The 25,000-nt window shown below is 47.9% G+C and overlaps 1 protein-coding gene across 1 annotated transcript in view; it reads left to right on the plus strand.

Annotated features, from left to right (window-relative positions):
* Positions 1-25,000, plus strand: part of LOC311248252 (BMP/retinoic acid-inducible neural-specific protein 3-like) — a gene marked incomplete at both ends in the record, with an annotated part of 110,362 nt that overhangs the window by 54,841 nt on the left and 30,521 nt on the right. Inside the window, 2 exon segments of the mRNA XM_084339170.1 lie at positions 9,631-9,736; positions 17,641-17,877. Coding sequence (XP_084195296.1) covers positions 9,631-9,736; positions 17,641-17,877 — 343 coding nt within the window.

Genomic DNA, 25,000 nt, shown 5'->3' on the forward strand with positions numbered 1-25,000 from the left:
CTCGACCCCCCCGCCTCACACCCTGATGAAGAGGACGGTTCTACCTCGACTCCCCCCCCCGCCTCACACTCTGATGAAGAGGACGGTTCTACCTCGACTCCCCGGCCGCCTCACACTCTGATGAAGAGGACGGTTCTACCTCGACTCCCCCGGCCGCCTCACACTCTGATGAAGAGGACGGTTCTACCTCGACCCCCCGGGTCGCCTCACACTCTGATGAAGAGGACGGTTCTACCTCGACCCCCCGGCCGCCTCACACTCTGATGAAGAGGACGGTTCTACCTCGACCCCCCGGGTCGCCTCACACTCTGACGAAGAGGGAAGCCATCTGTCTCTGGTCACACCCGCTGGTTCGGCAGGTTCCTCTGGACTTTGCCAGCCCCTCCTCCTGAGGCTGATTCCCTCACCTCAGCCCTCCGACCAGACCCGAGCACGATGGTATGGTTGGCGAGTATCACCGGTTCGAGCCCAGCTCTTGGCGTTGCTACCGGCTTGGCCGGCCGTCATACTAACACAATTGGCAGTGTTAGAGGGTGGGAAAGCCGGTGGGTGGGGATTGGACGTTGTGGACAGCGACTCCTACAGGTCGGTTGGGTGATGCCGGTGCGGCGGAAACAGGAAGTATTGGGGGCAGCGTGAGCCTCCCACGCGTTACTCCTCGCCACTGAGAGTTCGAGCTGCTGCGGTGAAAAGATGCGGCAGGCTGCCTCCTCGTGTACCGGAGGGGACACGTGATGCAAGGCTTCTATCCTCACTACAGCCGACCAGTGGGAGGCATAGTCTAGCAACGTTCAAGACTGGGGAGGGAAGGATTGGAAACACGAAATTGGGATGGGAGAAAAATAGAAAATGGGGAGAAAAATTGGCTCCACCGACGGCTTGCAGAAAGTGTGGCTCCACCGACAGCTTGCAGAAAGTGTGGCTCCACCAACAGCTTGCAGAAGTCCTTTGCTTGTGCTGCTCTCTGCAGCTGGTCAGGGGGTTCTGTTGTGCTGCTCTCTGCAGCTGGTCAGGGGGTTCTGTTGTGCTGCTCTCTGCAGCTGGTCAGGGGGTTCTGTTGTGCTGCTCTCTGCAGCTGGTCAGGGGGTTCTGTTGTGCTGCTCTCTGCAGCTGGTCAGGGGGTTCTGTTGTGCTGCTCTCTGCAGCTGGTCAGGGGGTTCTGTTGTGCTGCTCTCTGCAGCTGGTCAGGGGGTTCTGTTGTGCTGCTCTCTGCAGCTGGTCAGGGGGTTCTGTTGTGCTGCTCTCTGCAGCTGGTCAGAGGGTTCTGTTGGCACCCGCCAAGTTGGCACCCACCTGGAGCCGCCCCCAGGGTCCCAACAGATGCACGCGACTGTCTGAGGGAGCTGGGTTAGCGCCCATACACTCACAAAATGCTCTGTTATGGATGTTGACATTGTCAATAAACAATAACTGAAGCATTTGACCGAATGCAGTTATATGTCTTCCAATAAAGAGCATATTTCTACCAACAACACAAACATATATCTCCCTCTACCCCTGAGTCACCTCTAAACACCAACACGGTCGTGACCCGCTAGCTATCTGACCCGCTAGCTACCTGACCCGCTAGCTGCCTGACCCGCTAGCTGCCTGACCCGCTAGCTACCTGACCCGCTAGCTACCTGACCCGCTAGCTGCCTGACCCGCTAGCTACCTGACCCGCTAGCTACCTGATCCGCTAGCTACCTGACCCGCTAGCTGCCTGACCCGCTAGCTGCCTGACCCGCTAGCTGCCTGACCCGCTAGCTACCTGACCCGCTAGCTGCCTGACCCGCTAGCTGCCTGACCCGCTAGTTACCTGACCCGCTAGCTGCCTGATCCGCTAGCTGCCTGATCCGCTAGCTGCCTGACCCGCTAACTGCCTGACCCGCTAGCTACCTGACCCGCTAGCTGCCTGACCCGCTAGCTGCCTGACCCGCTAGTTACCTGACCCGCTAGCTGCCTGATCCGCTAGCTGCCTGACCCGCTAGTTACCTGACCCGCTAGCTGCCTGACCCGCTAGCTACCTGACCCGCTAACTGCCTCCAGCCCTTGTGCTAAGCTAGGCTAGCTGCTCCCTACTGCCTCCAGTCCTTGTGCTAAGCTAGGCTAGCTGCTCCCTACTGCCTCCAGTCCTTGTGCTAAGCTAGGCTAGCTGCTCTCTACTGCCTCCAGTCCTTGTGCTAAGCTAGGCTAGCTGCTCCCTACTGCATCCAGTCCTTGTGCTAAGCTAGGCTAGCTGCTCCCTACTTTATCTTTATCTTTATTACGGATCCCCATTAGTCATCACCGCAGCAACAACTAGTCTTCCTGGGGTCCACACACAACAAAAACAGTACATACATACATAACATTATAGTAGCATACATTTAAAAATATATTCCAATATTCCTACATATAAAAATAATTCCAAATAGCATTACAGAGTATCAGATCACAGAAAATACAATAAAAGGGATTAAACTCTCAGACAGTCATATCTTTACAGTGTAAACTACAGTATCTGTGTTTTTCTTTAATGTAAACTAATTTCTTTTTCTCTCAATGCTGTTTTCAAATAATTTTTAAAACTTATCTTACTGGTTATCTGAGTAAGATGTACTGGCAGTTTATTCCAATATGACATGGCTCTATATAACACAGTTTTCTTTGCTGCATTAGTTTTTGGTAGTAGCAGTGTGAACGTTTCCCTACAGGCATGCTTAGTATTATACTTATGTCGATCATGTGTACATGTTAGCTGTGAATACAAACAGATCTCTTGAGATATATATATTCCTCATGAACAAGATCAGGCTGCAATCCAGTCTGTCTTCCACCTTCAACCACGACAGCTTGGTCTGCGTCCCCTCCACACTGTTTCTCATTGAGCAGTTCAGGGCCAGACGGGCCGCTCTGTTCTGAGTGAGCTGGATCTTATTGAGCTCTTGTCTTGAGGCATTAGACCAGACAGTTGGACAGTAGTCAAGGTGAGAAAGAACTAATGACTGTATCACTTGCTTCAATATCAGATCGGCTAGAAAATACCTACACCTTCTGATAATTGAAATACCTCTGCTCATTTTGGCAACAACCACATTGTTGGTGTGAGTTGACCATGAGAGTGTTCCATCAAGTGTGACACCCAACAGCTTTCCCTCTCTAACTTGCTCAATAGCTGTTCCGTCTAAAGATATACTTAGCTTCACGTCTTTTCTTATAGCATGCTTGGATCCCAATATTAGGCTCTTGGTTTTTGAGATGTTTAACTTCAGCCTGTTTTCAGACACCCAAGTGGACACTGAGTTCAATTCTCTCTGAAGGACTTCATTAAGCTCTTCTGTCTTGTCTGATGATGCATACATTGTAGTATCATCGGTGTACATAACCATACATGTATTTTCTAATGCCCATGGCAAATCATTTGTAAAAATGGCGTAGAAGAGGGGCCCCAGGCAGCTTTCCTGTGGAATTCCACACTGTAGGGATTTAAAGTTGGACAGGTGTTACGTTTCCTGGAACGTTTCGTTGGCATGTCGGTGGTAGAGAGGAGTAGAACCCGGAATGGCTCGCTGATAACAAACTATCATTACACATGGGCAAAACAGAGTCCATTCTCTTCGGTTCAAATAACAAACTCAGCAAGACCGACGGCTTCTCAGTTACAGTGGGTGACAATATTGTCACAAGGAAAGATGAAATTACCTACCTGGGGTCCATCCTAGAGGCTAATCTCTCCTGTGACAAAATGGCATCCAATGTAATAAAAAAAGTCAACCAACGAACTCGATTCTTGTACCGGATCTCCTCTCTGGTAAACAAGAACACCCTGAAGACTCTGGCAGGAGCACTCATTCAGGGGTACTACGACTATGCTTGCACCTCATGGTACCAAAGCACCTCAAAGGCGCTAAAAACAAAATTACAAACATCTCAAAACAAACTGGTCAGACTACTGCTTGACCTTACTCCTAGAACCCACCTCACCCCTGCCCACTTCGACAACCTAGGATGGCTTAGAGTAGACGACAGAGTACAACAACTTGCAATGGGCCTGGTCTACAAGATACACTACACGACCAAGGTACCCATGTACATGTCAAAATACTTCCCAAAGGTCAGTGAATACCACGATCACAACACCAGAGGGAGCTCCACAAATCATGTCAAACCCAGATTCGGCTCAAATAAGGGACTAAACACGTTTCGCAATTATGCCACATCAATGTGGAACGCCCTACCCAAAGCTGTAAAGGAATGTGGATCACTACCCACTTTCAAAACCTCTCTCAAGGGACACCTACGGGAGACTGCAATTCAACACTGGCCCCTGTAAATATCCTAACCCAATCATTCCAACCCCCTCCAATGTACAGTCATTTACCTAGTATGGTTTTGTCAATAGTTCAATGTACAATTGTGTTTGTTTGTACAGTGTCTCCTCCCCCCCCCCCTCAATGTACAGTGTTACTTGTTTATACAGTGTGCCCCCCCCCCCCCCCCCCCCCCCCCAACCACCTCCAATGTAAATTACCCAGTATGGTTGTCAATATCCCAATGTACCCAACCCCCCCCACCCAACCTCCAATGTACAGTTTCTACGTCAAATGTATATACTCCCTTTTCTTGACTCCTTCTGTATCACAAACAGTACTGTATTTGCAAATCTGGTATGTCATAAATGTATAGATGTAGCAGTACTGACTATCTGTATGTCATGTATGTCATATATGTCTATATGAATTGAAAATGGGGGACCCTGATGGAAACAAGACAAACGTCTTTCTCAGGTCTGCATCCCCTTAACAATTGTATGTATTGAGCCGTACTGTATTGTACCCATTCTGCAATCTGTTAAATAAAGTTTTCATTCATTCATTCATTCATGCAGACTTAACACGAGGAGAGGTAGTGGAGGATGAAATAGATGAAGCACGAGTCGTGGATGAAAGTAATAATCTCTTTACTTAACGACACCCTTGCCCCCTTCCTTTTCGTCATAGTCCTCGACTATGCGCTCAGGAAGGCCATCAATGGACGGGAGCAGGAACTTGGTCTTACAATAACCCCAAGGAGATCGAGACGACACCCCGCCATAGTCCTACCAGACCTTGACTACGCGGACAACATCAGCCTGCTCTCTGACCAGGTGGAGCAGCACAGGAAGTCCTGTGCAGAGTGGAGACGGAGTGCGCCAAGGTTGGCCTCAGGCTAAATGCCAAGAAAACCGAGGTCATAATGTATAACATCCTCCCGGATCATCCACCTCTAAGGACAACAGGAGGCTCTGCTCTAAAGGAAGTCAGGGATTTCAAGTACCTGGGCTCGTGGGTCAACTCGTCCGAGCAAGACCTTAAAGTGAGGAAGGCGCTTGCGTGGAGGGCTCTGAACGGCATGACCAGTGTGTGGAAATCCAACCTCCCCCGTCAAATCAAGCTCAACTTCTTTCATGCAACAGTTGAGTCTGTCCTTTTGTATGGCAGTGAATGCTGGACCTTGAAGCCCACCCTGCAGAAGTCCTTGGATGGGTGCTACACCAGAATGATGCGTGTGGTGCTCAACATCAACAGGGATGAGCATGTCACTAATGCAAACTTGTATGGGGGGGTGCTAAAGGTGAGCGATAAAGTGGCAGTCAGGAGAATGAGGCTGGCAGGTCACTGCCAGAGACACCATGAGATACCAACCAGCAAACCACCTGCCTGAAGAAGTCCACTATTATCCCTGTACCCAAAAAATCCAAGCCTGCTTGCCTCAACGACTACCGCCCTGTAGCTCTCACCTCCATAGCCATGAAGTGCTTTGAGAAGCTAGTAAAGGGCTACATCTGCTCCTCCCTCCCCATCAACATGGACCCCCTGCAATTTGCATACCGCCCCAACAGGTCCACGGAGGACGCCATAGCCCATGTGCTGCACACAGCAGCATCACACCTGGACAAGAGGCAGGGGAACTATGTGAGAATGCTATTCATCGACTACAGCTCGGCATTCAATACCATAGTCCCCTCCATACTCATAGCCAAGCTCAGGGACCTGGGCTTGAACTATGACCTCTGCCAGTGGGTCTTGGACTTCCTGACTGGCAGACCCCAGGTGGTGAGAGCAGGCAACTGCACCTCCTCATCCATCACCCTCAACATAGGGGCCCCCCAGGGCTGTGTTCTGAGTCCCCTCCTCTACTCCCTGTACACACACGACTGTGTGGCTCAGCGGAGTAGCAATACAATCATCAAATTTGCTGACGACACAGTGGTGGTGGGCCTGATCTCTGCCAACGACGAGAGGGCCTACCTGGAAGAGGTCAAGGTCCTGGTGGGATGGTGCCAGGAAAACAGCCTCTCCCTGAACGTCAGCAAAACAAAGGAGATGATTGTGGACTTCAGGAGGTCGGGGGTCAAGGACTACAGCCCCCTCAGCATCGACGGGGCACCGGTTGAGAGAGTCAACAGCTTTAAGTACCTCGGAGCCTACATATCCGAGGACTTGACATGGACCACACATATTGACAGTGTGGTGAAGAAGGCACGACAACGCCTCTACTTCCTCAGGCTTAAAGAAACTTGAAACTTGTGCTGTGGGAACCAACACACGGGCATCGATCACAAGGACGTCCCACATTAACCTACGTGGACGTACTCAGGAGAGATGCGGGAACAGAAAGCACCGGCGAGCTAGCCAGATGCATGGAGGATTGGGATGACTGGAAGCACCGATGGAGGGCCCGTCCGAGGACGACCTAGATTGATAACGTGGCAAACAATACAAAACTGACTCACTGGGAATACGGAGAAACATAAGGTTGACAGCACACAGGACAAGGGTAACATAAACAATGATCCAGCACAGGAAGGCAGGGCAGACAACAGTAATATACACAGACTAATTGACACATGAGGGTGATTGGGAACAAGACACAGCTGCGTGGAAAAGACAGAACAACCCGGGGTAAAATACTGAAACATGACGACACTAAATAACACATAGATACAGACACAGGGGAGAAATCACTAGACTAGACAATGGGGCACAACACAGACAGCAGATACACAGACAACAGATTAGTGAGTATGACAGAGAACAAATTAATAAACATAGACAGGCACAAATGCAATAGGGTATTGTTCATGAGTGGTGTTGAAAGTCCGATGGCCGGTCCAATATGACCGGGGGGGGTGACAGACAGGGTACCATTAAACACAACACATTGCTGTCTGTTACATAGATAGCTTTTTATCCAGTTAACAGCTGCAGTTCTGAATCCATATGCAGTTAGTTTTATGAGCAGCAACCCGTGATCTATGAGGTCAAAAGCTGCACTGAAATCCAGTAGTACAGTACCCACCATTCGCTTCCTGTCAATTTGTTGTAGCCAGTCATCTGTTAATTCTGTTAAAGCTGTACATGTAGAATAACCCTCCTTATATGCATGTTGGAATTGAGAATTGATACTGTTTTCTGAGAGGTAATGCTGAATCTGTTTAAAAACACCTTCCATGATTTTGCTTAAAACTGGCAAGATACTAATCGTCGACTATTTGCTCCATTAAAAGGCTGTTTAGCATTTTTTGGAAGTAGATTAAAAATATGACACAGTGGCTTTGCTACAATTCTGGCTGCCAGCTGGAGCAGTTTACCATCTAAGTTATCATGACCACAAGGTTTGTCACACTGTATGGACAAGAGAAGCTTTTCCATTTGCTGCCTCCAGTCCTTGTGCTAAGCTAGGCTAGCTGCTCCCTACTGCCTCCAGTCCTTGTGCTAAGCTAGGCTAGCTGCTCCCTACTGCCTCCAGTCCTTGTGCTAAGCTAGGCTAGCTGCTCCCTACTGCCTCCAGTCCTTGTGCTAAGCTAGGCTAGCTGCTCCCTACTGCCTCCAGTCCTTGTGCTAAGCTAGGCTAGCTGCTCCCTACTGCCTCCAGTCCTTGTGCTAAGCTAGGCTAGCTGCTACCTACTGCCTCCAGTCCTTATGCTAAACTAGGCTAGCTGCTACCTACTGCCTCCAGTCCTTATGCTAAACTAGGCTAGCCTGCACCTGGACCTCTCTCCGGTAATACTGGACGCACACAAAGTTGAAACTGGTATCAATCTTCTTGTCTGACTCTCTGGGGAAGTTGGCAAATAAGCGTTATTTCCCAAAATGTTGGACTGTTTCTTGAACAAAAAGAGGGCCGTCCCATATTACTTGTAATTCACACACTGCTGAGTATGTTTATATATTATATTATTATATATATATTATTATATTATTATTATATTACACTGCAGAGTATGTTTATATATCTTGTAATTCACACACTGCAGAGTGTATTTATATATCTTTAATTCACACACTGCAGAGTATGTTTATATATCTTGTAATTCACACACTGCAGAGTGTATTTATATATCTTTAATTCACACACTGCAGAGTATGTTTATATATCTTGTAATTCACACACTGCAGAGTATGTTTATATATCTTGTAATTCACACACTGCAGAGTATGTTTATATATCTTTAATTCACACACTGCAGAGTATGTTTATATATCTTGTAATTCCCACACTGCAGAGTATGTTTATATATCTTGTAATTCACACACTGCAGAGTATGTTTATATATCTTGTAATTCCCACACTGCAGAGTATGTTTATATATCTTGTAATTCACACACTGCAGAGTGTATTTATATATCTTTAATTCCCACACTGCAGAGTATGTTTATATATCTTTAATTCACACACTGCAGAGTGTGTTTATATATCTTTAATTCACACACTGCAGAGTATGTTTATATATCTTTAATTCACACACTGCAGAGTATGTTTATATATCTTGTAATTCACACACTGCAGAGTATGTTTATATATCTTTAATTCACACACTGCAGAGTATGTTTATATAGCTTGTAATTCACACACTGCAGAGTGTGTTTATATATCTTTAATTCACACACTGCAGAGTATGTTTATATATCTTTAATTCCCACACTGCAGAGTATGTTTATATATCTTGTAATTCACACACTGCAGAGTATGTTTATATATCTTTAATTCACACACTGCAGAGAGTGTTTATATAGCTTGTAATTCACACACTGCAGAGTGTTTATATATCTTGTAATTCACACACTGCAGAGTATATTTATATATCTTGTAATTCCCACACTGCAGAGTATGTTTATATATCTTTAATTCACACACTGCAGAGAGTGTTTATATATCTTTAATTCACACACTGCAGAGTATGTTTATATATCTTTAATTCACACACTGCAGAGTGTTTATATATCTTTAATTCACACACTGCAGAGTATGTTTATATATCTTTAATTCACACACTGCAGAGTATGTTTATATATCTTTAATTCACACACTGCAGAGTGTTTATATATCTTTAATTCACACACTGCAGAGTATGTTTATATATCTTTAATTCACACACTGCAGAGAGTGTTTATATATCTTTAATTCACACACTGCAGAGTGTGTTTATATATCTTTAATTCACACACTGCAGAGTGTGTTTATATATCTTTAATGCACACACTGCAGAGTATGTTTATATATCTTTAATTCACACACTGCAGAGTGTTTATATATCTTTAATTCACACACTGCAGAGTGTGTTTATATATCTTTAATTCACACACTGCAGAGTGTTTATATATCGTTTGATGTGCCTGTTTGCAGGTGACTGAGACCAGGACCGGGCCCCTTGGATGCAGTAACTATGACAACCTGGACTCTGTGAGCTCAGTGCTGGTCCAGAGCCCAGAGAACAAGATCCAGTTACAAGGTACAGTACAGACTTTACATACTTATTATGATTAAGTACCTAGTAGGAACTAATGGGAGCGTATCTATGTTCCCCGGGTCCTATGTTGATAGGCCTACGTGCAAATCTGTTTGAGCTTAAAATAATTGATATAGGCCTAGGCCTAATTTATCAATATCATTCGTTACATAGCCTGCCTATAAATTATTTTAAGCTCAAACACCATAGCCTGATATTTCACTGGAATTTCTCTCATTTGGATATGGGCAATTCCATTTCTCTTGTTTCCGTGCCGGCGAAATTCTACTGTTCGTTGCGGCGACTACTAACACAAATGTAAGCATTGATTTTGGCAGTAGGTTAGGCTGCCTCCGCGGCCCACTAGATGGCGCTCACTGGTGCCCACTGTTTGAGAATGGCTGATCTAGCACCCGGGGAACATAGGACCCTTTTTTCGGGAGCGGGGAACATAGAACCCGGGGGAACATAGGACCCTTTTTTCGGGAGCGGGGAACATAGAACCCGGGGAACATAGGGATGACCCCGAACTAATGACTTACTCAAGTGTCTCGCACCCAATGCGCAGGCCAATCCTTCCAGAATGCGCTTATACTTTGTGTAAGTGGTGGTATTATGCCTCAAAGTACTATAGATAGCGAGTCGTTTCATCAATCATCATCTTTAACAAGGGCTTTAGGGGGGCAGGTGGCGCACGGAGATTACGTTCGTCACCAACACCAGTAGGGACTAGGATTCGCCTGTTCGAATCCAGCTCCCGGCGTTGCTATCAGCTTGGCTGTCCTCTCACGCTGATACAATTGGCTGTATCAGGGGGTGGGAAGCTGAAGGGTGGGTCCTGGGCGTTGTGTACAGCGACCCCTACAGTTCGGTCGGGGCGCCTGCTCAGCAAGGGTAGGAACTAAGGCGAGATAGTGTGGCCTCCCACACGCTACACTCTCCTCGGTGAGAACCTGCGCGGCCAGGTTGGCCTGCCGGCAGGCTGCACATGCGTCGGAGGAAAGCATGTGACAGTCTCCGGTCTCCCGGACCAACAGTAGGGGAAAGTACGCAACAACCAGGAAGGGTGGGAGGGGGGGAAATCGGGAAAAAAGGAGGAAGAAAGATAATAAAAAAAAAAAAAAAAAAAAAAGGGCTTTCGACGCAAAATGCTACATATTAATGCAAGGCCTGTGGTTTGAGAGTCAACTCAATATTTCACTTTGTGAAAAGACAACCTCTTGCGCTGGCTCCCCCTGTGGTCCCTGACGAAGACGGGCAGGAGCACTTGGATTGGTCGCCGGTAGGGATGTCCGATATTATCGGCCGATATTGGCATAAAAATGTGATATCGGAAAATATCGGTATCGGTTTAAAAAAAAAATAATTATAATCTTTTCTTTTTTTCTTTTTCATTTATTGAACCTTTATTTACCCAGGCAAGCAAGTAAGAACAAATTATTATTTTATTTATTGTCAAAGTATGCATAATGTTGTGTTAATTACACGACAAGAGATATGTAATGTTAATTACCTGAAATTATTCAGTTTTTGGGGGGGGGGGGGGGGGGGGAACCCTGCATATATCGGTATCGGTTGATATCGGTTGATATCGGTATCGGAAATTAAGAGTTGGACAATATCGGTATATGGGTATCGGTAAAAAATCCAATATCGAGCGTCCCTAGTCGCCGGCTATCTATCTGCTCCCGGCTGCCCTTGGGGGGGGGAAGGGCTCCGGGGGGGGGAAGGGCTCCGGGGGGGGGAAGGGCTCCCGGCTGCCCTTGGGGGGGGGAAGGGCTCCGGGGGGGGGAAGGGCTCCCGGCTGCCCTTGGGGGGGGGAAGGGCTCCGGGGGGGGGGAAGGGCTCCCGGCTGCCCTTGGGGGGGGGAAGGGCTCCCGGCTGCCCTTGGGGGGGGGAAGGACGACGGGATGGGTCAAGTGCAGAGACTCAATCGCATCGGCGACCCAACAACTGCATGTGTGCGTGTTCCTGTGTGTGTGTGTTCCTGTGTGTTCCTGTGTGTGTGTGTTCCTGTGTGCGTGTTCCTGTGTGTGTGTGTTCCTGTGTGTGTGTTCCTGTGTGTGTGTGTTCCTGTGTGTGTGTTCCTGTGTGTGTGTTCCTGTGTGTGTGTTCCTGTGTGTGTGTGTTCCTGTGTGTGTGTTCCTGTGTGTGTGTGTTCCTGTGTGTGTGTGTTCCTGTGTGTGTGTTCCTGTGTGTGCGTGTTCCTGTGTGTGTGTGTTCCTGTGTGTGTGTTCCTGTGTGTGTGTGTTCCTGTGTGTGTGTTCCTGTGTGTGTGTTCCTGTGTGTTCCTGTGTGTGTGTGTTCCTGTGTGTGTGTGTTCCTGTGTGTGTGTTCCTGTGTGTTCCTGTGTGTGTGTGTTCCTGTGTGTGTGTGTTCCTGTGTGTGTGTGTTCCTGTGTGTGTGTGTTCCTGTGTGTGTGTTCCTGTGTGTTCCTGTGTGTGTGTGTTCCTGTGTGTGTGTGTTCCTGTGTGTGTGTGTTCCTGTGTGTGTGTGTTCCTGTGTGTGTGTTCCTGTGTGTTCCTGTGTGTGTGTTCCTGTGTGTTCCTGTGTGTGTGTTCCTGTGTGTGTGTGTTCCTGTGTGTGTGTGTTCCTGTGTGTGTGTGTTCCTGTGTGTGTGTGTTCCTGTGTGTGTGTTCCTGTGTGTTCCTGTGTGTGTGTTCCTGTGTGCGTGTTCCTGTGTGTGTGTGTTCCTGTGTGTGTGTGTTCCTGTGTGTGTGTTCCTGTGTGTTCATGTGTGTGTGTTCCTGTGTGTGTGTTCCTGTGTGTGTGTTCCTGTGTGTGTGTTCCTGTGTGTGTGTGTTCCTGTGTGTGTGTGTTCCTGTGTGTGTGTGTTCCTGTGTGTGTGTTCCTGTGTGTGTGTGTTCCTGTGTGTGTGTTCCTGCGTGTTCCTGTGTGTGTGTTCCTGTGTGTGTGTTCCTGTGTGTGTGTGTTCCTGTGTGTGTGTTCCTGTGTGTGTGTTCCTGTGTGTTCCTGTGTGTGTGTTCCTGTGTGTGTGTTCCTGTGTGTGTGTGTTCCTGTGTGTTCCTGTGTGTGTGTTCCTGTGTGTGTGTTCCTGTGTGTGTGTGTTCCTGTGTGTGTGTTCCTGTGTGTGTGTGTTCCTGTGTGTGTGTTCCTGTGTGTGTGTGTTCCTGTGTGTGTGTGTTCCTGTGTGTGTGTGTTCCTGTGTGTGTGTTCCTGTGTGTTCCTGTGTGTGTGTGTTCCTGTGTGTGTGTTCCTGTGTGTTCCTGTGTGTGTGTGTTCCTGTGTGTGTGTGTTCCTGTGTGTGTGTTCCGTTCCTGTGTGTGTTCCTGTGTGTGTGTTCCTGTGTGTGTGTGTTCCTGTGTGTGTGTTCCTGTGTGTGTGTGTTCCTGTGTGTGTGTTCCGTTCCTGTGTGTGTGTTCCTGTGTGTGTGTGTTCCTGTGTGTGTGTGTTCCTGTGTGTGTGTTCCGTTCCTGTATGTGTGTTCCTGTGTGTGTGTGTTCCTGTGTGTGTGTGTTCCTGTGTGTGTGTGTTCCTGTGTGTGTGTGTTCCTGTGTGTGTGTGTTCCTGTGTGTGTGTGTTCCTGTGTGTGTGTGTTCCTGTGTGTGTGTGTTCCTGTGTGTGTGTGTTCCTGTGTGTGTGTGTTCCTGTGTGTGTGTTCCTGTGTGTGTGTGTTCCTGTGTGTGTGTGTGTTCCTGTGTGTGTGTTCCTGTGTGTTCCTGTGTGTGTGTGTTCCTGTGTGTGTGTGTGTTCCTGTGTGTGTGTGTGTTCCTGTGTGTGTGTGTGTGTTCCTGTGTGTGTGTGTGTTCCTGTGTGTGTGTGTGTGTTCCTGTGTGTGTGTGTGTTCCTGTGTGTGTGTGTTCCTGTGTGTGTGTGTCCCTGTGTGTGTGTGTTCCTGTGTGTGTGTGTGTTCCTGTGTGTGTGTGTGTTCCTGTGTGTGTGTGTGTGTTCCTGTGTGTGTGTGTCCCTGTGTGTGTGTGTCCCTGTGTGTGTGTGTTCCTGTGTGTGTGTGTGTTCCTGTGTGTGTGTGTGTTCCTGTGTGTGTGTGTGTGTTCCTGTGTGTGTGTGTCCCTGTGTGTGTGTGTTCCTGTGTGTGTGTGTTCCTGTGTGTGTGTGTTCCTGTGTGTGTGTGTGTTCCTGTGTGTGTGTGTGTCCCTGTGTGTGTGTGTTCCTGTGTGTGTGTGTTCCTGTGTGTGTGTTCCTGTGTGTGTGTTCCTGTGTGTTCCTGTGTGTGTGTGTTCCTGTGTGTGTGTGTTCCTGTGTGTGTGTTCCTGTGTGTTCCTGTGTGTGTGTGTTCCTGTGTGTGTGTGTTCCTGTGTGTGTGTGTTCCTGTGTGTGTGTGTTCCTGTGTGTGTGTTCCTGTGTGTTCCTGTGTGTGTGTGTTCCTGTGTGTGTGTGTTCCTGTGTGTGTGTGTTCCTGTGTGTGTGTGTTCCTGTGTGTGTGTTCCTGTGTGTTCCTGTGTGTGTGTTCCTGTGTGTTCCTGTGTGTGTGTTCCTGTGTGTGTGTGTTCCTGTGTGTGTGTGTTCCTGTGTGTGTGTGTTCCTGTGTGTGTGTGTTCCTGTGTGTGTGTTCCTGTGTGTTCCTGTGTGTGTGTTCCTGTGTGCGTGTTCCTGTGTGTGTGTGTTCCTGTGTGTGTGTGTTCCTGTGTGTGTGTTCCTGTGTGTTCATGTGTGTGTGTTCCTGTGTGTGTGTTCCTGTGTGTGTGTTCCTGTGTGTGTGTTCCTGTGTGTGTGTGTTCCTGTGTGTGTGTGTTCCTGTGTGTGTGTGTTCCTGTGTGTGTGTTCCTGTGTGTGTGTGTTCCTGTGTGTGTGTTCCTGCGTGTTCCTGTGTGTGTGTTCCTGTGTGTGTGTTCCTGTGTGTGTGTGTTCCTGTGTGTGTGTTCCTGTGTGTGTGTTCCTGTGTGTTCCTGTGTGTGTGTTCCTGTGTGTGTGTTCCTGTGTGTGTGTGTTCCTGTGTGTTCCTGTGTGTGTGTTCCTGTGTGTGTGTTCCTGTGTGTGTGTGTTCCTGTGTGTGTGTTCCTGTGTGTGTGTGTTCCTGTGTGTGTGTTCCTGTGTGTGTGTGTTCCTGTGTGTGTGTGTGTTCCTGTGTGTGTGTTCCTGTGTGTGTGTGTTCCTGTGTGTGTGTGTTCCTGTGTGTGTGTGTTCCTGTGTGTGTGTGTTCCTGTGTGTGTGTTCCTGTGTGTTCCTGTGTGTGTGTGTTCCTGTGTGTGTGTTCCTGTGTGTTCCTGTGTGTGTGTGTTCCTGTGTGTGTGTGTTCCTGTGTGTGTGTTCCGTTCCTGTGTGTGTTCCTGTGTGTGTGTTCCTGTGTGTGTGTGTTCCTGTGTGTGTGTTCCTGTGTGTGTGTGTTCCTGTGTGTGTGTTCCGTTCCTGTGTGTGTGTTCCTGTGTGTGTGTGTTCCTGTGTGTGTGTGTTCCTGTGTGTGTGTCCGTTCCTGTATGTGTGTTCCTGTGTGTGTGTGTTCCTGTGTGTGTGTGTTCCTGTGTGTGTGTGTTCCTGTGTGTGTGTGTTCCTGTGTGTGTGTGTTCCTGTGTGTGTGTGTTCCTGTGTGTGTGTGTTCCTGTGTGTGTGTGTTCCTGTGTGTGTGTGTTCCTGTGTGTGTGTGTTCCTGTGTGTGTGTTCCTGTGTGTGTGTGTTCCTGTGTGTGTGTGTGTTCCTGTGTGTGTGTTCCTGTGTGTTCCTGTGTGTGTGTGTTCCTGTGTGTGTGTGTGTTCCTGTGTGTGTGTGTGTTCCTGTGTGTGTGTGTGTTCCTGTGTGTGTGTGTGTTCCTGTGTGTGTGTGTGTGTTCCTGTGTGTGTGTGTGTTCCTGTGTGTGTGTGTTCCTGTGTGTGTGTGTCCCTGTGTGTGTGTGTTCCTGTGTGTGTGTGTGTTCCTGTGTGTGTGTGTGTTCCTGTGTGTGTGTGTGTTCCTGTGTGTGTGTGTCCCTGTGTGTGTGTGTCCCTGTGTGTGTGTGTTCCTGTGTGTGTGTGTGTTCCTGTGTGTGTGTGTGTTCCTGTGTGTGTGTGTGTGTTCCTGTGTGTGTGTGTCCCTGTGTGTGTGTGTTCCTGTGTGTGTGTGTTCCTGTGTGTGTGTGTTCCTGTGTGTGTGTGTGTTCCTGTGTGTGTGTGTGTTCCTGTGTGTGTGTGTGTGTTCCTGTGTGTGTGTGTGTCACTGCATGCCGAATAAAGACTTCTCCAAAGTCCTGCATTATAACATCAGCCGGTGACTCACAGTGGTCTAGTAGTGACAATAGCAAGGACAGTGTGAAAGTAAGGCATTTAATAGAGGAAATAAAAATCTGAATTGTTCAGGGGGAGAAAAGGACGGTAACAAATAAATCCCTTAGTAAACCAAGGTGTGGGTGAGAGAGGGAGCGTTCCCCCGGGTCGAGGACCAAGGTGTGGGTGAGAGAGGGAGCGTTCCCCCGGGTCCAGGACCAAGGTGTGGGTGAGAGGAGCGTTCCCCCGGGTCGAGGACCAAGGTGTGGGTGAGAGAGGGAGCGTTCCCCCGGGTCGAGGACCAAGGTGTGGGTGAGAGAGGGAGCGTTCCCCCGGGTCCAGGACCAAGGTGTGGGTGAGAGAGGGAGCGTTCCCCCGGGTCGAGGACCAAGGTGTGGGTGAGAGAGGGAGCGTTCCCCCGGGTCGAGGACCAAGGTGTGGGTGAGAGAGGGAGCGTTCCCCCGGGTCGAGGACCAAGGTGTGGGTGAGAGAGGGAGCGTTCCCCCGGGTGGAGGACCAAGGTGTGGGTGAGAGAGGGAGCGTTCCCCCGGGTCCAGGACCAAGGTGTGGGTGAGAGAGGGAGCGTTCCCCCGGGTCCAGGACCAAGGTGTGGGTGAGAGAGGGAGCGTTCCTCTTTCAAGGACGGTCTCCAGTCTCTGCAGTCTCTCACTCAAAATGTGCTCAACATGACTTAAGCTAATTATTGTAATGCATTATTTTGACAGCCCTAATAATATATATAAAAGCATAGGCTATTTCATAGCTCTGAACGGTTGTAAAGATATGATTGGTGCACACACACACACACACACACACACATACACGCACGCACATACACGCACGCACGCACGCACGCATGCACGCACACACACACACACACACATACACGCACGCACGCACGCACGCATGCACGCACACACACACACACACACACACGCGCGCACGCACGCACTCACGCACGCACACACACACACACACACACACACACACACACACACACACACACACACACACACACACACACACACACACACACACACACACACAAATAGATACAGGAGCACAATGGTACAGTACATCTCCATGCACGTGGGGTATATTATTATCAGGGTCCATATTATCATAATGTTTATGGTTTTCACAGTGATGGCAAATAAGTAAATACTTTGACCAGCCAGGATTGGTGGTTAACAGTTCATGAACTCATGTACAGTAGAAGTAAGATTTTAAACGAATATATAAATATAAATATATATATATTAATTACATTTAAAAAAAATTATGAACTTTATGTTTATCATATTCATTCTTAGCACTGAGCGGCACAGGAAGTCCTTCACTCCGACTCTGAGCACAGGGTGACAGTTACCATCTTCCTGGACTCTTACTTTTGAAACAACGCTGTGCAATATTACACCTACTGTCGACTTCTGTATATTTTTACTGCATTTATTTACTGTATTTTTTATTCTATTCTTAGGCAATTCGTTTTTTGTATTCTTATTTGTGACCTGTTCTGTCTAAATGTTTAATGTGCGTTATTTGCAGTGTCAAATGTCCCTCGCGATAATAAAAGTATTTCTATTCTATTCTATTCTATTCATTAGTATTGTTGTTGTTGTTGTTGTTGTTGTTGTTGTTGTTGTTGTTGTTGTTGTTGTTGTTGTTGTTGTTGTTGTTGTTGTTGTTGTTGTTGTTGTTGTTGTTATTAGACATGGCTCTGACCGGTCCACCCCTCCCCCTCCCTCGCAGGCCTCCAGGTCATCCTGCCCGTCTACCTGCAGACCCACTTCGTCCAGGCGGCGCTGAACCACGTGGGCTGCAGCTCCGAGGGCCACTTCGTGTGCCGCGCCCGGGACTGCTGGTGCCGCTGCCGCCCGGAGTTCCCCCGCTGCAACTGTCCTCTGACGGACCTGCGGGCGCTGGAGAGCAGCCTGCTGCGCCTCAGGGAGGCCTGGGGGCGGGCCCAGCGCGGGTTCCAGGAGTCAGGCGAGTCCCAGGTCATCAAGTGATTGATTGATTGATTGAATTGATTGATTGAATTTATTTGATCGTTCATAAAAGATACATATAAAACTGTCCAGCAGGAATACATGCATACATTTAAAAAATGGTGGGGGGTGGGGGTGGGGCATGGTGGCCCTCTGGGGGTGGGGGGTGGGGGTGGGGGTGGGGCATGGTGGGGGGTGGGGGTGGGGCATGGTGGCCCTCTGGGGGTGGGGGGTGGGGGTGGGGCATGGTGGGGGGTGGGGCATGGTGGCCCTCTGGGAGTGGGGGTGGGGCATTCCGTTGTCATTCCGCGTTCGCGTTCTGCGATCTGATTGGCCACTGACGTACGCTAGTTTTGCCCCCCCCCCCCCCCCCCCCCCCCCCCCCCGGTATGAGTTTTCTTCTTTTTTTTTTTTATCCACTCTGGTTGGATGGTGTGTATGTATATGTATGTATTGTGCTGTATAATGACAATACATTTGAATCGAATCTCATTTTGAAATCGCTACCTGTTGAGTGGATCAGCATGGTGCAATGCGCTCACCTCCGAAGCTGTCTGCCACTGTCGTGTCCATAGCAGCGTAGCGATTTAAAAATGAGATTCGATTCAAATGTATTGTCATTATACAGCACAATACATACATATACACACCATCAGCAGGGTGGGGATCGGGGGGTGATAGCGTGAACCTCCGCACGCGTTACGTTCCCCCGGTGAGAGTCCTCGCTGTCGGGTGAAAAGAAGCGGCTGGCTGTCTCCACATGTATCGGAGGAGGCGTGTGGTAGTTCTACACCCTCCCCAGGCCGACAGTGGGGCAATGCGCGCAACGACCTGGAAGGGAATTGGCATAACGACTAAATTGGGATGGGAGCAAAATACAGAAAAAGTAAAAAAATAATTAAAACGCTATCTGTCCGTACGGGCCGTCAATATAGTGGGAAGTACAGAGAGGCAGAAGATGCTTCAGTGACCAAATCCCTCATTTATTAAACAGAAGACACACAATAGAACACAAGCCTCTTTCTCCGACCAAAACATAGAACAAACTGAAAAATCATTAAAAGGAAACTGAGCCAATAAAGCACATCTGGGATGCATGTCACATGACCAGAAACGTCTGCTGAGGCACCCAGGTTTCAAGTTCAAGTTTCTTTAATAGTTGTCATACAGAAGTACAGAATACTTTTATACAAAATGCTTCTTACTGTTACGCTCCAGAGACTGTGTTAGACAAGATAAGTATGAAATAACATAGTATAGCATGTAAAATAGAAGTAAAAATAGAGGTCACAGTGTTCAGTATAGACATATGTACAATGTTCGATGCAGAATAGAAGTAACTGAGTTACCATACAATATACAATATACTATGCAATGTACTAATATACAATACTATATAGTGCAAAGCAGAAATGGGATGAGGTACAATTTAGGTACAATTTACAGTAGGTGTACGAGTTGTAGTGCAAATCTTTTACCAATAAATATAAAGTGTGTTTAGGTGATCTAAAGTGTGGAGAGTGGGTGCTGCAGTGTGTTGTTTGTTTAAAGTGAGTGTGTGCGTGTGGATGTGTGTTGTGAGTGCATTTGATGGTTGTTGCATAGTGTTTATTGTTCGTTGAGCAGCCTGATAGCCTGGGGATAGAAGCTTCTTCTGAGACTTTCTGTGCTCGCCTTGAGACTCCGGTATCGCTTGCCTGACCGCAGCAGTTCAAAGAGGCAGTTGTTCGGGTGGCTGGAGTCCTTGATGATTCTCTTAGCCTTCCCCCTGCACCGCTTGTTGTAAATGTTCTGGAGGGTGGGAAGCCCCCCTCCAATTGTGTGTGCCTCGTTAACCACCGTGACCAGCTGACTGCCAGCTGAGTGGCTCTCTAACTCTAACCCTCTGTACTAGGGGTGTAACTAGGGGTGTAACTAGGGGTGTAACTAGGGGTGTAACTAGGGGTGTAACTAGGGGTGTAACTAGGGGTGTAACTAGAGGTGTAACTAGGGGTGTAACTAGGGGTGTAACTAGGGGTGTAACTAGGGGTGTAACTAGGGGTGTAACTAGAGGTGTAACTAGGGGTGTAACTAGGGGTGTAACTAGGGGTGTAACTAGGGGTGTAACTAGGGGTGTAACTAGGGGTGTAACTAGAGGTGTAACTAGGGGTGTAACTAGAGGTGTAACTAGGGGTGTAACTAGGGGTGTAACTAGGGGTGTAACTAGAGGTGTAACTAGGGGTGTAATTAGAGGTGTAACTAGAGGTGTAACTAGAGGTGTAACTAGGGGTGTAACTAGGGGTGTAACTAGGGGTGTAACTAGGGGTGTAACTAGGGGTGTAACTAGAGGTGTAACTAGGGGTGTAACTACAGGTGTAACTAGGGGTGTAACTAGGGGTGTAACTAGGGGTGTAACTAGAGGTGTAACTAGGGGTGTAACTAGAGGTGTAACTAGAGGTGTAACTAGAGGTGTAACTAGGGGTGTAACTAGAGGTGTAACTAGAGGTGTAACTAGAGGTGTAACTAGAGGTGTAACTAGGGGTGTAACTAGAGGTGTAACTAGAGGTGTAACTAGGGGTGTAACTAGGGGTGTAACTAGAGGTGTAACTAGAGGTGTAACTAGGGGTGTAACTAGAGGTGTAACTAGGGGTGTAACTAGGGGTGTAACTAGAGGTGTAACTAGGGGTGTAACTTAGGGTGTAACTAGAGGTGTAACTAGGGGTGTAACTAGGGGTGTAACTAGGGGTGTAACTAGAGGTGTAACTAGGGGTGTAACTAGGGGTGTAACTAGAGGTGTAACTAGAGGTGTAACTAGGGGTGTAACTAGAGGTGTAACTAGGGGTGTAACTAGGGGTGTAACTAGGGGTGTAACTAGAGGTGTAACTAGGGGTGTAACTAGAGGTGTAACTAGGGGTGTAACTAGGGGTGTAACTAGGGGTGTAACTAGGGGTGTAACGGCACACAAACACCACGGTTCGGTACGCACCTCGGTTTTGACGTCACGGTTCGGTACGAGTTTTCGGTACAGTGGGGTAAAGTTTGGCTTTCCATGTTCCACTCAGGGGTGATGTAGTGTGCAGTAACTAATTGTACTTGTAGGGCTGTCAACGAATATTCTATATTGAAATTAATAATCGACTTGTAAAGAAAAGAAAAAATAATAATAATTATATTAGATTGTGAAGAAAACAGCCCCCGGTGGGCGGTTAACATACCTCTGTATTAGTTTGGTACACACAAGCACCTGATTTGGTTGCACACTTTTTGTTTGGTACAGCATGTCACAAATCAATGACCTTGCATGCCCATCAATAGTTGTCTTCATTTGCATACCCTAGTTTAGCCCTAACCCTTTCACTGCCACACTACCGAAGCGTTAACCCTTTCACTTCGACAATACAGAAGGTTAACCCTTTCACTACCACACTACAGACGGTTAACCCTTTCACAACCACACTACAGAAGGTTAACCTTTCACTACCACACTACAGAAGGTTAACCATTTCACTACCACACTACAGAAGGTTAACCTTTCACTACCACACTACAGAAGGTTAACCATCTCACTACCACACTACAGAAGGTTAACCCTTTCACTACCACACTACAGATGATTAACCTTTCACTACCACACTACAGAAGGTTAACCTTTCACTGCCACACTACAGACGGTTAACCTTTCACTACCACAATACAGAAGGTTAACCCTCTCACTACCACACTACAGAAGGTTAACCTTTCACTGCCACACTACAGACGGTTAACCTTTCACTACCACACTACAGAAGGTTAACCCTCTCACTACCACACTACAGAAGGTTAACCTTTCACTGCCACACTACAGACGGTTAACCTTTCACTACCACACTACAGAAGGTTAACCCTCTCACTACCACACTACAGAAGGTTAACCTTTCACTACCACACTACATAAAGTTAACCCTTTCACTACCACACTACATAAGGTTAACCTTTCACTACCACACTACAGACGGTTAACACTCTCACTACCACACTACAGAAGGTTAACCCTTTCACTACCACACTACAGAAGGTTAACCTTTCACTGCCACACTACAGACGGTTAACCTTTCACTACCACACTACAGAAGGTTAACCCTCTCACTACCACACTACAGAAGGTTAACCTTTCACTACCACACTACATAAAGTTAACCCTTTCACTACCACACTACATAAGGTTAACATTTCACTACCACACTACAGACGGTTAACCCTCTCACTACCACACTACAGAAGGTTAACCCTTTCACTACCACACTACAGAAGGTTAACCTTTCACTACCACACTACAGACGGTTAACCTTTCACTACCTATCTACAGAAGGTTAACCCTCTCACTACCACACTACAGAAGGTTAACCTTTCACTACCACACTACATAAAGTTAACCTTTTCACTACCACACTACAGCAGGTTAACCCTTTCACTACCACACTACAGCAGGTTAACCCTCTCACTACCACACTACAGCAGGTTAACCCTTTCACTACCACACTACAGAAGGTTAACCCTCTCACTACCACACTACAGAAGGTTAACCCTTTCACTACCACACTACAGACGGTTAACCCTTTCACTACCACACTACAGAAGGTTAACCTTTCACTACCACACTACAGATGGTTAACCTTTCACTACCACACTACAGAAGGTTAACCTTTCACTGCCACACTACAGAAGGTTAACCTTTTCACTACCACACTACAGCAGGTTAACCCTTTCACTACCACACTACAGAAGGTTAACCCTCTCACTACCACACTACAGACGGTTAACCTTTCACTACCACACTACAGAAGGTTAACCCTCTCACTACCACACTACAGACGGTTAACCTTTCACTACCACACTACAGAAGGTTAACCCTTTCACTACCACACTACAGAAGGTTAACCCTTTCACTACCACACTACAGACGGTTAACCCTTTCACTACCACACTACAGAAGGTTAACCTTTCACTGCCACACTACAGACGGTTAACCTTTCACTACCACACTACAGAAGGTTAACCCTTTCACTACCACACTACAGAAGGTTAACCTTTCACTACCACACTACAGAAGGTTAACCTTTCACTACCACACTACAGAAGGTTAACCTTTCACTACCACACTACAGAAGGTTAACCCTTTCACAACTACACTACAGAAGGTTAACCTTTCACTACCACACTACAGAAGGTTAACCCTTTCACTACCACACTACAGAAGGTTAACCTGTTCACTACCACACTACAGAAGGTTAACCCTCTCACTACCACACTACAGAAGGTTAACCTTTCACTACCACACTACAGAAGGTTAACCCTTTCACTACCACACTACAGAAGGTTAACCTTTCACTACCACACTACAGAAGGTTAACCCTTTCACAACTGCACTACAGAAGGTTAACCTTTCACTACCACACTACAGAAGGTTAACCCTCTCACTACCACACTACAGACGGTTAACCTTTCACTACCACACTACAGAAGGTTAACCCTTTCACTACCACACTACAGAAGGTTAACCCTTTCATTACCACACTACAGACGGTTAACCCTTTCACTACCACACTACAGAAGGTTAACCTTTCACTGCCACACTACAGACGGTTAACCTTTCACTACCACACTACAGAAGGTTAACCCTTTCACTACCACACTACAGAAGGTTAACCTTTCACTACCACACTACAGAAGGTTAACCTTTCACTACCACACTACAGAAGGTTAACCTTTCACTACCACACTACAGAAGGTTAACCCTTTCACAACTACACTACAGAAGGTTAACCTTTCACTACCACACTACAGAAGGTTAACCCTTTCACTACCACACTACAGAAGGTTAACCTGTTCACTACCACACTACAGAAGGTTAACCCTCTCACTACCACACTACAGAAGGTTAACCTTTCACTACCACACTACAGAAGGTTAACCCTTTCACTACCACACTACAGAAGGTTAACCTTTCACTACCACACTACAGAAGGTTAACCCTTTCACAACTGCACTACAGAAGGTTAACCTTTCACTACCACACTACAGAAGGTTAACCCTTTCACAACTGCACTACAGAAGGTTAACCCTCTGTAAGTGTGGTAGACGGGTTAATTGGCGCATCTGAGTAAAAAAAAAAGGTGCCAGATGTAATCTGCTGCTGTCATTGTCTGTTTCGGTGAAGTGAAGCCACACGTTGACAGCGTTTTTGCTTTTGACGTGATTATGTTCTGCTTATTTGTCATTGAAGTGACAGTCTGGAGCCCTATAGGCCACAGGTGTAGTGGGCCTGGGCCCGGCTCCACCACAGCTGGGTCACCTCACCCTGTTCCAGTGAGACAGCCTGGGCCCGGCTCCACCACAGCTGGGTCACCTCACCCTGTTCCAGTGAGACAGCCTGGGCCCGGCTCCACCACAGCTGGGTCACCTCACCCTGTTCCAGTGAGACAGCCTGGGCCCGGCTCCACCACAGCTGGGTCATTACAGCCTGGTGTGGTTAGGGTTAGGGTTAGGGTTAGGGTTAGGGTTCATTAGGGGTTAGGGTTCATTAGGGGTTAGGGTTCGTCCACATCGTTACTAAATGTTGGGAGGTGCACAGCTACGCTCTCAGACCCTGTGTGGCCCCGCCCACCACGCAGCATCACCACTGATGGCCCCGCCCACCACGCAGCATCACCACTGATGGCCCCGCCCACCACGCAACATCACCGCTGATGGTCCCGCCCACCACGCAACATCACCACTGATGGCCCCGCCCACCACGCAACATCACCACTGATGGCCCCGCCCACCACGCAGCATCACCACTGATGGTCCCGCCCACCACGCAACATCACCGCTGATGGCCCCGCCCACCACGCAACATCACCACTGATGGTCCCGCCCACCACGCAACATCACCACTGATGGCCCCGCCCACCACGCAACATCACCACTGATGGCCCCGCCCACCACGCAACATCACCGCTGATTACAGATTTCCCCTTTAAAGCCCATTCTTGGCCAGTCACTGCCGGACCGTCGGTACGAGGGGTTGTAGCCACAGTTTGTGTCGGTTCAAATTGAGCGCTTCACGTTGACACTAAGTGGCTTCCCGGGTAAAGGGAGAGAAGGGCCATGAAGGAGGACAG

The sequence above is a fragment of the Notolepis coatsorum genome, assembly GCF_963971535.1.
Source record: "Notolepis coatsorum genome assembly, contig: SCAFFOLD_457, whole genome shotgun sequence".
Lineage (NCBI taxonomy): Eukaryota > Metazoa > Chordata > Actinopteri > Aulopiformes > Paralepididae > Notolepis > Notolepis coatsorum.